At 40.9% G+C, this 13,995-nt stretch overlaps 1 protein-coding gene across 2 annotated transcripts; it reads left to right on the forward strand.

The window, feature by feature from the left end:
* Positions 1-7,194: 7,194 nt before the first annotated feature.
* On the forward strand, positions 7,195-11,823 carry LOC118768136 (zinc finger protein 93-like). 2 transcript variants are annotated; one of them, XM_036514009.1, is made up of 2 exons: positions 7,195-7,380; positions 9,997-11,823. In XM_036514009.1, the coding sequence occupies exon 2, from the start codon at positions 10,335-10,337 to the stop codon at positions 11,574-11,576; it is 1,242 nt and encodes a 413-aa protein (XP_036369902.1). In that variant the 5' UTR covers positions 7,195-7,380; positions 9,997-10,334; the 3' UTR covers positions 11,577-11,823. The 2 variants fall into 2 exon arrangements, with proteins under 2 accessions (XP_036369902.1, XP_036369903.1); XM_036514010.1 differs by lacking the exon at positions 7,195-7,380 and adding an exon at positions 9,865-9,887.
* The last annotated feature ends 2,172 nt before the right edge of the window (positions 11,824-13,995 follow it).

Raw genomic sequence — 13,995 nt, forward strand, 5'->3', positions numbered from 1 at the left:
TTCCTAACACCAACCACTCCGTGAGTGTAGTGCGTACTTTTTACATGCCACAGACATGGAAGCCAGTCAGATGGGATTGGCAATGACCACAATTGGATGGTGATTTTTACATGTCAGTGGCACAGGTGCCAGTCAGGCGGCACTGGTATTGGCCGCAATAACATTTTCACTTGACTCAAGAGGACTTCTCAAGCACAGCATATTTCCTGATGATGGAAGGATACGTTTAAACGGGTCTGCTGGCATCGGCCACGGATATGATCTCACTTGGCTGATGGATGGAAGCACTCCGTTGGTTACGACAACGAGGGTTCCGGTTGATCCGATCAACGGAACAGCCTGCTCGTGAAATTAACGTGTAAGTGGCTGAGCACTCCACAGACACGTGTACCCTTAACGTAGTTCTCGGGGATATTCAGCGTGACACAGAGAGTGACAAGGCCGGCCCTTTGAAATACAGGTACAACAGAAACAGGAAGTAAGAGTGAGAGAAAGTTGTGGTGAAAGAGTACAGCAGGGATCACCACCATCCCCTGCCAGAGCCTCGTGGAGCTTTTAGGTGTTTTCGCTCAATAAACACTCAGAACGCCCAGTCTGGGAATCGAAACCGCGATCCTACGACTGCGAGTCCGCTGCCCTAACCACTGGGCCATTGCGCCTCCACACTTGGCTGATCCACTCATTTCTCCAAACTCCTCTGCAGTAAATGTTTCTTTGGAAGCTGTATAATTTATTGATTTATTTGATATACAAAATACTTGACATTAGATACTAAGATGAGAGTTAAACGAATGGATTTTTGTTGTTTATACCTTCTCGAGCCATGCCTGGCTCATAAGGGCCAGTTTCTTGGCGTATAGGTTCCCCACCTGGATTGGACGCCGGTCCGTCGCAGGTGAGCTGCAAGATGCAGGAGGAAAGAGTCAGCAGAAGTTCGCCATTACCTTCTGCCGGAGCCGCGTGGGGCTTAGGTATTTCGCTCATAAACACACACATCATCCGGTCTGAGATTCAAACCCGTGATCCCTTGACCACGAGTCCACTGCTCTAACCACTAGGCCATATGCCCCCACGACAATGATGGATTATATTGTTTTGTTCCTTCTCGGGCCATGCCTGGCTCATAAGGGCCGGTTTCCTGGTTTCCTTGGTGTATAGGTTCCCCACCTGGATTGGACGCCGGTCTGTCGCAGGTGAGCTGCAAGATGTAGGAGGAAAGAGTGAGAGAAAGTTGTGGTGAAAGAATCTGCCGGAGCCATGTGGAGTTTAGGTGTTTCACTCATAAACACACACATCGCCCGGCCTGAGATTCGAACCCGCAGTCCCTCAACCACGAGTCCGCTGATCTAACCACTAGGCCATGTGCCTCCACACACACACACACACACACATATATTGTTTGTTCCTACTCGAGCCATGCCTGGCTCATAAGGGCCAGTTTCTCGGTTTCCTTGGCGTATAAGTTTCCCACCTGGACGGGACGCTGGTCCGTCGCAGGTGAGCTGCAAGATGCAGGAGGAAAGAGTGAGAGAAAGTTGTGGCAAAAAAGTCAGCAGAAGTTCGCCATTACCTTCTGCCGGAGCCACGTGGAGCTTAGGTATTTCGCTCATAAACACACACATTGCCCGGTCTGAGATTCGAAACCGCGATCCCTTGACTGCGAGTCCGCTGCTCTAACCACTAGGCCATATGCCTCCACTAAACAAATGGATAAGTTTGTTAATTAAATGATAATGATGGTGGTATCCAGTGATGGAGCCAGTTGGTGGATGGTCGCCGAATGAAAGGGAAGGTGAGGAAAATATATTTGCCAGTCACTGATAGGATGTTAAAAATGTGAAGCATATTCTAGTATGAAAACCTAAATCTGTGTGACTTAATTATTCATGACTAGCAGTATCGCCCGGCGTTGCTCGGGTTTGTAAGGGAAATAACTATATAAGCATTTTTAGAGAGTTATAGCCCAAAAGTAGCAAAAAAATGCATTAAAATGGAAAAAAATGATGGTAAATTTTTTTTTAAATCGTTGACTCATCGTAGACATTTTTAGAGAGTTACTTCCCTTATATAATAGCGAAAAAATGCATTAAAATGGAAAAAAATGATGGTAAATTTTTTTTTATATCGTTGACTCATCGTAGACATTTTTAGAGAGTTACTTCCCTTATATAATAGCGAAAAAATGCATTAAAATGGAAAAAAAATCATGGTAAATTTTTTTTAAAATCGTTGACTCATTGTAGACATTTTTAGAGAGTTACTTCCCTTATATAATAGCGAAAAAAATGCATTAAAATGGAAAAAAATGATAGTAAATTTTTTTTTAAATCGTAGACTAATCGTAGACTCATCGTAGACGCGCGCTAATACCCAGAAGGGCTCGATATGAATCATGACTATAAGATACCCGGTTTTGGTAAAACTGCTCCGCAAAATGTGGGAGTAGTTAGGTATCTAAATCGTAGGAGACAGACACACAACCTTACTTTTATATATAAAGATTTGTGCAACAACTAAAACATTCGGTTGTGCAAATTGTTTGCACAGGAAACCTGCCCTGTGTGACGGTTTTTGCCGTTTTTGTGGATCTGTTTCAGCTTTCTTAGCCATTTCTGTTTTGGTGCCTTCAAGCCATGAAGTCGGTGTTCTAAAAGAACGCTGGTCTCCTTGACAACGCATTACGACGTTGATTTCCTTAAACTCCCTTCCCCACAGCTTCACGAGGGAGGGAAGAAGGGGGAGAAGCAAACACAGGTGCAGTTGTGACCATGGACGCCAACTCCGCCGCCATCGACACACGAAAAATTATGCATTAAAATGGAATAAAAAATGATGTTAAATTATTTTTTAAATCGTAGACTCATCGTAGACGCTCGCTAATACTCAGACGGGCTTGATATTAATCACGACTATAAGATACCCGAATTTGGTTAAACTGCACCGCAAAATGTGGGAGTAGTTAGGAATCTAAATCGAAGGGGACAGACACTCACACAACTACAGTTTTATATATATAGATATCTAGAACAGACAACATAGCACATTGTACAAAGAAGGCATTGGTATTTTCATGAAGTGGAAGAACTGCACTTTTGTAAATTTTATCTGCTGTTCTGGGAAATGTTACCATTTTGTGGAAGATGGCTTTCTGAATATTGGAAGCACTCCGTCGACGATGAGGGTTCCGTGAAATTAACGTGTAAGTGGCTGAGCACTCCACAGACACGTGTACCCTTAACGTAGTTCTCAGGGATATTCAGCGTGACACAGAGAGTGACAAGGCCGGCCCTTTGAAATACAGGTACAACAGAAACAGGAAGTAAGAGTGAGAGAAAGTTGTGGTGAAAGAGTACAGCAGGGATCACCACCATCCCCTGTCGGAGCCTCGTGGAGCTTTAGGTGTTTTCGCTCAATAAACACTCACAACGCCCGGTCTGGGAATCGAAACCGCGATCCTATGACCGCAAGTCCGCTGCCCTAACCATTGGGCCATTGCGCCTCCACTTCTGAATATTACTCATCCATTGACAATCAATAAGAACTTTTTAAGTGGTACCTGCACTGACAGGGTCACCAAGTAATTTGCAAGACAAAGATCCTTTGAGAGGGAAGGGGTCATTGGAGGAGGTGATCTTCTGCAAGGTGATGACAGGTTAGATTGTGATAATTGGAAAAGATATTCCATATCATCATCATCATCATCATCATCATTTAGCGTCCTCTTTCCATGCTAGCATGGGTTGGACGGCTCAACTGGGGTCTGGGAAGCCAGAAGGCTGCACCAGGCTCCAGTCTGATCTGGCAATGTTTCTACAGCTGGATGCCCTTCCTAACGCCAACCTCTCCGTGAGTGTAGTGGGTGCTCTTCACGTGCCACTGGCACAGGTGCCAGACGGGGCTGGCAAACGGCCATGGTCGAACGGTGCATTTTACGTGCCACTGGCAGGGGATCAGCCGAAGCTGGCAATGGTCACAGTCAGACGGTGCATTTTACGTGCCACCGGCAGGGGGTGGCCAGGCGAAGCTGGCAACGGCCACGATCGGATGGTGCTTTTTACGTGCCACCAGCACGAAGCCAGTCCGGACGGCAATGGCAACAGCCACGTTCGGATGATTCGCTCACATGCCACCGGCACTGGTATCACAGCTACAATTTCCATTGATGTTGATCGATTTTGATTTTGTTTCTGATTCTCTATATATAGAAGCAAAGAGCCTAAAATTTGACATTAAAAAATCCAAAGAGCTCATAAGCAGTAAAACTGACAAATTCTATTCCACTCCAGGTAAGTGACATTCCTTGATATGCAGGTGAGGTGGATGGATGGAAGCACTCCGTCGGTTACGACAACGAGGGTTTCGGTTGATCCGAATCAACGGAACAGCCTGCTCGTGAAATTAACGTGTAAGTGGCTGAGCACTCCACAGACACGTGCACCCTTAACGTAGTTCTCGGGGATATTCAGCGTGACACAGAGAGTGACAAGGCCGGCCCTTTGAAATACAGGTACAACAGAAACAGGAAGTAAGAGTGAGAGAAAGTTGTGGTGAAAGAGTACAGCAGGGATCACCACCATCCCCTGCCGGAGCCTCGTGGAGCTTTTAGGTGTTTTCGCTCAATAAACACTCACAACGCCCGGTCTTGGAATCGAAACCGCGATCCTATGACCGCGAGTCCACTGCCCTAATCACTGGGCCATTGCGCCTCCACGCAGGAGAGGTATAGGTAGGAACACCATAAGGTGTTGCCAGTATGAACTATGAATGCACAAATGCAGTGGAATTACAGGAAGGTGAAGAGAGAAAGTAGTGTTTGAATGCGGAAGATGCTTTCAGACAATGAAGACTAAGAACACACAATAAAGAGATTTCTTCAAATGCCCTGGGGGTAGTAGATAGTTTCCTGGCAGAAACGTTAGCACGCTGGGCAAAATGCTTAGAGGCATTTTGTCTGCCCTTACATTCTGAGTTCAAATTCTGCCAAGTTCGACTTTGCTTTTCATACTTTCGGGGTTGATTAAATAAGTACCAGTTACGCACTGGGGTCAATATATATTTCTTTACTACCCACAAGGGGCTAAACACAGAGGGATAAACAAGGACAGACAAATGGATTAAGTCGATTATATCGACTCCAGTGCATAACTGGTACTTAATTTATCGACCCCGAAAGGATGAAAGGCAAAGTCGACCTCGGCGGAATTTGAACTCAGAACGTAACGGCAGACGAAATACAGCTACGCATTTCGCCCGGCGTGCTAACGTTTCTGCCAGTTCGCCGCCTTATTTATATACTGGGGTCGATATAATCGACTTAATCCCTTTGTCCTTGTTTGTCCCCTCTGTGTTTAGCCCCTTGTGGGTAGTAAAGAAATAGGTATTTCGTCTGTTGTTACGTTCTGAGTTCAAATTCCGCCAAGTTCGACTTTGCCTTTCATCCTTTCGGGGTTAATTAAATAAGTACCAGTTATGCACTGGGGTTGATATAATCGACTTAATCCGTTTGTCTGTCCTTGTTTGTCCTCTCTGTGTTTAGCCCCTTTTGGGTAGTAAAGAAATAAGATAGTTTCTGTTTCCAGTAGACCTGATTAGTAATGGTGTTGGATATCCCAAAAGTGTAGTTGTTAGAATAAGAATAGGATGAAGAGAGTTCAGAGAACTATTATTTGCAGTTAAAGGTCTCTCTCTCTCTCTGAGTAGTTAGAAGATTGCTATTTATTTACTGCCCACAAGGGGCTACACACAGAGGAGACAGACAAACAGATTAAGTCAATTAGATCGACCCCAGTGCGTAACTGGTACTTATTTAATCGACCCCAAAAGGATGAAAGGCAAAGTCGACCTCGGCGGAATTTGAACTCAGAACATAACAGCAGATGAAGTACTGCTAGGCATTTTGCCTGGCATGCTAAAGTTTCTTATTTCTTTATTGCCCACAAGGGGTTAAACATAGAGAGGACAAACAAGGACAGACAAAGGGAATAAGTCAATTACATCGACTCCAGTGCATAACTGGTACTTAATTTATCAACCCCAAAAGGATGAAAGGCAAAGTCGACCTCAGTGGAATTTGATCTCAGAACGTAACAACTAAGCATTTCGCTGGCATGCTAAAGTTTCTTATTTCTTTACTGCCCACAAGGGGCTACATACAGAGGGGACAAACAAGGACAGACAAACGTATTAAGTTGATTATATCGACACCGGTGTGTAACTGGTGCTTATTTAATCGACCCTGAAAGGATGAAAGTTGACCTCAGCGGAATTTGAACTCAGATGAAGAGCATTTCACCCGGTGTACTAAAGTTTCTGCCAGCTTGCTGCCTTAGTTAGAAGATTGTATATGCTTGTGTAGAAACAGCAATGCTACATGAGAATGAGATACAAGCCCTGAATGCAGAGAACGTGTGAAGACAGTAGATGAACGAAGGTATTACGGTCCATTGGATGTGAAATGTCAGTGTTCATGTACAAAACTTCGGCATAAAAGGCATCAGATGATGCATATATACGAGGACAATTGCCTAAAGAAAAGAAAGGCTGCAGACACTAGAAGACTTGGTGTAAAATAGCATCAAATATACTCCATAAGTGTCTTTGTGCTTGGAACCTCCCCGACTGTCTGACAAGCTGTGTTGGTTTATTTGCGTCCCTGTAACTTAGGTGTTTAGTAAAAGGCTACTGTAAAATTAGTGGTGGCGCAATGGCCCAGTGGTTAGGGCAACGGACTCGCGGTTTCGATTCCCAGACCGGGCGTTGTGAGTGTTTATTGAGCGAAAACACCTAAAGCTCCACGAGGCTCCGGCAGGGGATGGTGGTGATCTCTGCTGTACTCTTTCACCACAACTTTCTCTCACTCTTACTTCCTGTTTCTGTTGTACCTGTATTTCAAAGGGCCGGCCTTGTCACTCTCTGTGTCACGCTGAATATCCCTGAGAACTACGTTAAGGGTACACGTGCCTGTGGAGTGCTCAGCCACTTACACGTTAATTTCACGAGCAGGCTGTTCCGTTGATTCGGATCAACCGGAACCCTCGTCGTCGTAACCGACGGAGTGCTTCCATATCCACTGTAAAATTAGCGTCAGACATGAAAATAAGCAGCGGAGTTCTAATTTTGTTTATTTTGTAATTATTCGGATACGTTTCTTACAATTCGCATTTTCAAAAAGTAACTGTAGCAACAAAAAATTTTTAAAAATTGCTACCTTAGTATTAGCAATCGACAAAACGAGGTACAAAACATTCGGAGTGAGATTTCGTTTCGTTGATTTTTCTGTGCCGGTTTTTGCAATATCTCCAAATAATATTTACCGTTAGATCACTCCTTCGCTTAATTAAAGATCTTTCACATTAATCACTGATTTATTTATCATAACAGGTAAGTTATAATAGATATTTTATTTTTAGTAAAAGTCTGTCATCCTGGCTTTAATTCTATTTTTTCAATTGTGTTCTGTTTCATCGGTTTTTCTAATTTAATTAATTAATTAATTTTTTCTACTAATTAATGCATTTGTTATAGAGTCTAATTATAAGACTATCCTTTTACCATGCCTTATTGCAAACCGCATTCATAAAGTTCAGTAATTTTATTCTCCAGTAAAGTTCTTTGATTATGCCCAGAAAATCTAGATTTTAATTGATATAGCGATGAAAAAATACCAGATTTTTAATTTCTATTATTACAGTAGATATTCCACTTGGTAATTGTGTCCATCGAAAGCTGTCTATTATTTTATATTAGAGGTGTGACTTGCTACATATCTCTGTTGGCAATGCTTGCATAGTATACTTGAAATTAAATGGCCCGAACACATAAGCGATATGGAGCTATGGCAAAGAACAAATCAAGTTTCGATTAGGGAGCAAATATTTAAGAAAAAGTGGAAGTGGATTGGTAGCACAATTAGAAAAGACACACCAAATGTAGCGAAAAGTGCTTTACAGTGGAATACGGATGGATATAGAAAGATAGGTAGGCCTGAGAATTCGTGGTGGAGATCAACACAGAAGGAATTAGAGAAAGGGGGACATTCATGGCAGAGTATAAGTACAGAAGCGAAAAATTATGCGACATGGAATTCAGTTATAAGTGGCCTATACTCCACGGATGGGTATAGAAGGAGAGGTAGACCTAAGGGTCTACCTCTCCTTCTAAAACAAGATACAACTCGTGGCAGAGATCAACACAAAAGGAACTAGAGAAAGGGGGACATTCATGGCAGAGTAATAAGTACAGAAGCCAAAAATTATGCGACATGATATTCAACTATAAGTGGCCTGTATTCCGTGTTGGAGGGTTTTAAAAGCATAAAGAAGAAAGGAAGAAGAATGATCCACGTTAATGGATATGTCCAATATCATAGAGCACAACATCCGACTGAAACGTGGCCAGTGATACCACCGCTATCGTAAAACAAGATACAACTTTCGGTAGACACGATCACCAAGGAAAGAAAGAAGAAAAAAAATGAAATTTCATAATCATATTTGTGATCCGACACCTTCAAATGTATGATGAGTATTTCCTCAAAAGATATACATTATAAAAAAAGTTACGAGAGGAACAGGCGCAGTCAGTTGGTGACTAAATCGATTTGTTATTAAAGTCTAACTGTCGTGAATACTGTTGTTGTTATATATAGATAACAACAACATGGTTCGTTAATAGGTCCGCTTAGTCAGGGGTGACAGCGACTTGGACATGTTTGCTAAGATAGTACTAAGTACCAGTTACGCACTGGGGTCGATGTAATCGACATAATACCTATGTCTATCCTTGTTTAGCCCCTTGTGGGTAATAAAGAAATAGGTATTGTCCAAATGCGTCGAGCTGGCAGAAATGTTAGCACGCCGGGCGAAATGCATAGCCGTATTTTGTCTACCGTTATGTTCTGAGTTCAAATTCTTTCGGGGTCGATTAAATAAGTACCAGTTACGCACTGGGGTCGATATAATCGACTTAATCCGTTTGTCCTCTCTGTGTTTAGCCCCTTGTGGGTAGTAAAGAAATAGGTATTGTCCAATATTCTGTAGTTTAACATGTTGCATAATATCTGAAGTTGAAGGAGCCAATGCCTGTGTATATGTAGACATGATGCAAAGATGTATTATGTAATTTTAATAACAAAATATATAGTAAAGAATATTACGGAGATGTACTTGCATAGCAAGTGACCTGATCTGAGATCGTGTGCTGGAACGGAAACAATTGCAGCGTGGAAGGTGTTTATAAGGCATTTAAGAAACACACAAAAGCCGGGAGATTCACTTCAACATTTAAATTTAATTTGTCAAAATATTTTCTTCATTTTAAGACCATGACCTGTTCACTGACAAAATTCCATGCTATATATATATATATTATGGAGATGTACTTGCATAGCAAGTGACTTGATCTGAGATCGTGTGCTGGAACAGAAACAATTGCAGCATGGAAGGTGTTCATAAGCCATTTAAGAAACACACAAAAACCGTTAGATTCACTTCAACATTTAAATTTAACCCTTTCGTTACTGTATTTATTTTGAGATGCTCTGTGTTTCTTTCAATTACTTTAAATATAACAAAGAATTTAGTAAAATAACTTCGTTATCATTAAGCTAGTGTTAGGAATATAAATTGTGACTAAAGTTTGGTGGAAGATTTTAATTCAAAACTTATGAAAATGAGACATTTGTACTCAGGGCCAGAGTCGGTTTCAGCCGGGTTGGTAACGAAAGGGTTAATTTGTCAAAATATTTCCATCGCTTTCAGACCACGACCTGTTCGCTGACAAAAATCCGTGCTGCATCTGAAGTGAATCTAACGGTTTTTGTGTGTTTCTTAAATGGCTTATAAACACCTTCCACGCTGCAATTGTTATAGTAAAGAATAATTTTTCTGGTAAAAGTTTATATGTACAGTTTATCATAATGACAATTAATATTTCTATAGCTGAATCTATGCTTTTTAAGTATTTCCCATATTTTGTATTGTTTCTATATCGTTTCAGAATATCAGACGTCTGTGGCATAAGCAAGATTTTCCTGCAGATACATTCGTGAATATTGATCATCTTTTGAAGACTAATGGAAGATGTTATAAATAAAAGACATAACCCTGTTTCTGGAAAAAGTGAAATATTTCTTCTGAATTAGTAGCACCATTTTCTTTCTACATTGCCTGGAATATTTATAAAGGTATCTCTCATTGTGTTTGAACTTGGAAAAATCTGCAAAGATCAGACTTGCTGAAAATATGGTAGTTGAAGTATTCGGAACATTATAGGAATATATAAAAAAAAGGAAACAAGAAATATATAATTTGTGGTTGTATAAGAAATATAGAACAATGAGTCATTTAAAGGATAGCTTATTTTCTGAAGAGATGGCAAAAGAAAGAGAAAAACCATCATACAGTTGTGATATTTGTAAAAAGTCATTATCTAGTCAGGGAAATCTCAACGTTCACAAGCGTATTCATACAGGTGAAAAGCCACATCAGTGTGATATTTGTGGTAAATCATTCTCTGAAAAAGGTACTCTTGATACTCATAAATACATTCATACAGGTGAAAGACCCCACAAGTGTGATATTTGTGGTAAATCCTTCTCTTACACCAGCAGCTTTAATAAACACAAGAATATTCACACAGGCGTGAAACCATATAATTGTGATGTCTGTGGCAAATCCTTCTCTCAAAAGAGTGGCCTTGCTACACACAAATACATTCATACAGGAGAGAAACCATATACCTGTGATATCTGTAGTAAATCATTCTCTCTAAGAAAGAACTTAGCCGATCACAGACGCATTCATACTGGAGAAAAACCATATCAGTGTGATATCTGTGGAAAGTCTTTCTCTCAAAAGAATTCCCTTACTTCTCACAAATATAGTCACACAGGAGAGAAACGATATTACTGTGATGTCTGTGGTAAATCTTTCTCTCAAAAATGCAATGTTACTTCTCACAAAATTATTCATACAGGCGAGAAACCACATTGCTGTGATATCTGTGGTAAATCATTCTCCTTAGGAAGTAGGTTAACCATCCACATACGTATTCATACAGGAGAGAAGCCATATCACTGTGATATCTGTGGCAAGTCATTCAATGTAAAACATATGTTAGTCGAACATGGACGCATTCACACTCGTGAAAAACCATATCACTGCGATACCTGTGGAAAATCATTCTCTCGCAAAGGTACCTTAAATCAACACAAATCCATTCATACTGGAGAGAAGCGATATCACTGTGATATCTGTGATAAATCATTCTCTGGAAAAAATAATTTTGCTGATCACATATACATTCACACAGGAGAAAAACCATATCATTGTGATATCTGTGGTAAATCATTCTCTTACAGAACTGGATTTACAACTCACAAATTTATGCATACTGGGCAGAAACCCCATCAATGTGATATCTGTGGTATGTCATTCTCTCAAAAAAGGAGTGTTGCTATTCACAGACGCATTCATACAGGAGAGAAACCATTTCATTGTGACATTTGTGATAAGTCATTTAGTTACAGAAGTGCCCTTACTAGGCACAAATATATTCATAGGAGTGAGAAACCATAGCACTTAGAGATCTTTGGTGTAAGTTATCCCTTTGAAGAAATAAATTAGCTGAACAGAGACACATTCACATGAGAGAAACCACATTGTGATTTTTGTGGTAAGCCATTTTCCCAGTCAGGTCACTTAACTCTTTCGTTACCAACCCTGCTGAAACTGCCTTTGGCTCTGTAGTACAAATGTCTTTGTTTTCATAAGTATTGAATTAAAATCTTCCACCAAACCTTAGTCACAATTTATGTTCCTAACACTAGCTTAATGATAACTAAGTTATTTTACTAAATTCTGTGTTATTTTTAAAATTAATTGAAAGAAACACAGAACATTTCAAAATAAATATGGTAACAAAAGGGTTAAGATATATAATAGAGAAACAATTCTTAACTCTTTTGATACCAACCCCACTGAAACCGCCTCTGGCTCTGTAGTACAAATGTCTTGTTTTTATAAATTTTGAATTAAAATCTTCCACCAAACATTAGTCACAACTTATGTTCCTAACACTAGCTTAATGGTAATGAAGTTATTTTACTAAATTCTTTGTTATATTTAAAATTAATTGAAAGAAATACAGAGCATCTCAAAATAAATACAATAACGAAAGGGTTGAGAAGATACAAGTCACATCTGTGTGATATCTGTGATAAATCATTTCCTGGCAAAAATGATTTGGCTGATCACAAATGCAGTCATACAGGAGAGAAATCATAGCACTGTGACATCTGTAATAAACCATTCTTTTGTAGAAATCACTCAACACAAACATATACAAGATAAGACTTACATGACTGTGTTATCTTTGCTAAATCTTTCAATAACGTATCTTAACTGAACATATATTTATTGATATTGTGGTGAATAAAGATATCAGTAATAAAATCGATTTCCTGGTGAAATAAAGTACAGCCATTGTTTTACTCTTTGTTGAATAAATTTATTTTATACATTTTCCTCATTTGCATCAACTGCTACAGATTCTGTTATGAGAGTAAAACCATCAGCATATAATAGAAGGCGGCGAGCTGGCAGAATCGTTAGGATGCCGGGTGAAATGCTTAGCGGTATTTCGTCTGCCGCTATGTTCTGAGTTCAAATTCCGCCGAGGTCGACTTTGCCTTTCATCCTTTCGGGGTCAATAAATTAAGTACCAGTTTCGCCCTGGGGTCGATGTAATCGACTTAATCCGTTTGTCTGTCCTTGTTTGTCCCCTCTGTGTTTAGCCCTCTGTGGGTAATAAAGAAATAGGTATTTCGTCTGCCACCACGTTCTGAGTTCAAATTCCGCCGAGGTCGACTTTGCCTTTCATCCTTTCGGGGTCCATAAATTAAGTACCAGTTTCGCCCTGGGGTCGATGTAATTGACTTAATCCATTTGTCTGTCCTTGTTTGTCCCCTCTATGTTTAGCCCCTTGTGGGCAGTAAAGAAATATATAATAGTTCCTAGTGGCAAACAGTTTTAAATTTCTGTGGAGGTCTAATGGCATAGCTGCCGATCCTTATCTTAAGGTATAGATCCATCTCAAGGTATAGAGCCAGCACGCTTCCATCCAGGTACAAAACCATGAGACCTGCTACATCGTTGATGATCGTAGCCTGACCACTACTTTGATCTTATGGATCCAGGCCACTACATCTCTTCGCCATAGAAAGGTCTAATGGAATAGCTGCTGATCCTTATCTTAGCTGCCATCGCATGGAAGCAGATAGCAATAACGGAGAAATATACTTTTACATCATCATCATCATCAAACGTCTGCTTTCCATGCTGGCATGGGTTGGACGATTTGACTGAGGACTGGCGAACCAGATGGCTGCACCAGACCCCAATCTTGATCTGGCAGAGTTTCTACAGCTGGATGCCCTTCCTAACGCCAACCACTCCAAGAGTGTAGCGGGTGCTTTTTACGTCCCACTCGCACAGGTGCCAGTTATGCGACACCAACATCGGCCATGACCTCAGTCTCACTTGGTTTGATAGGTCTTCTCAAGCACAGTATATTGTTAAAGGTCTCTGTCACTTGTTACTGCCATTGTAGGGCCCATGTTCGAATGGTGTTTATTATGTGCCACTGGCACACGTGCCAGTTACACAATACTGACATCTTATGTTATATCATTTTATCATCATCGTTTAACATCCGCTTACAATGCCGGCAAGGGTTGGATGATTTGACTGAGGTCTGGTGAACCAGATGGCTGCACCCGGCTCAAATTTGATCTGGCAGAGTTTCTACAGCTTGATTCCCTTCCTAACGCCAACCACTCCGAGAGTGTAGTGGGTGCTTTTACGTTCCACCGGCACGAGGGCCAGTCAGGTGGTACTGGCAACAGCCACGAAAAAAATCATGTTTTCTTTTTTTACGTGTCACCTGCACACTGGCACAAGTACCAGTAAGGCGACGCTGGTAACAATCACGCTCAAA

Source organism: Octopus sinensis, linkage group LG27, assembly GCF_006345805.1.
Source record: "Octopus sinensis linkage group LG27, ASM634580v1, whole genome shotgun sequence".
Classification (NCBI taxonomy): Eukaryota; Metazoa; Mollusca; class Cephalopoda; order Octopoda; family Octopodidae; genus Octopus; species Octopus sinensis.

Excerpts from the sequence above, each read along its gene's own strand:
- LOC118768136 (XM_036514009.1), top strand. The coding sequence starts at position 10,335 with ATGAGTCATTTAAAGGATAGCTTATTTTCTGAAGAGATGGCAAAAGAA.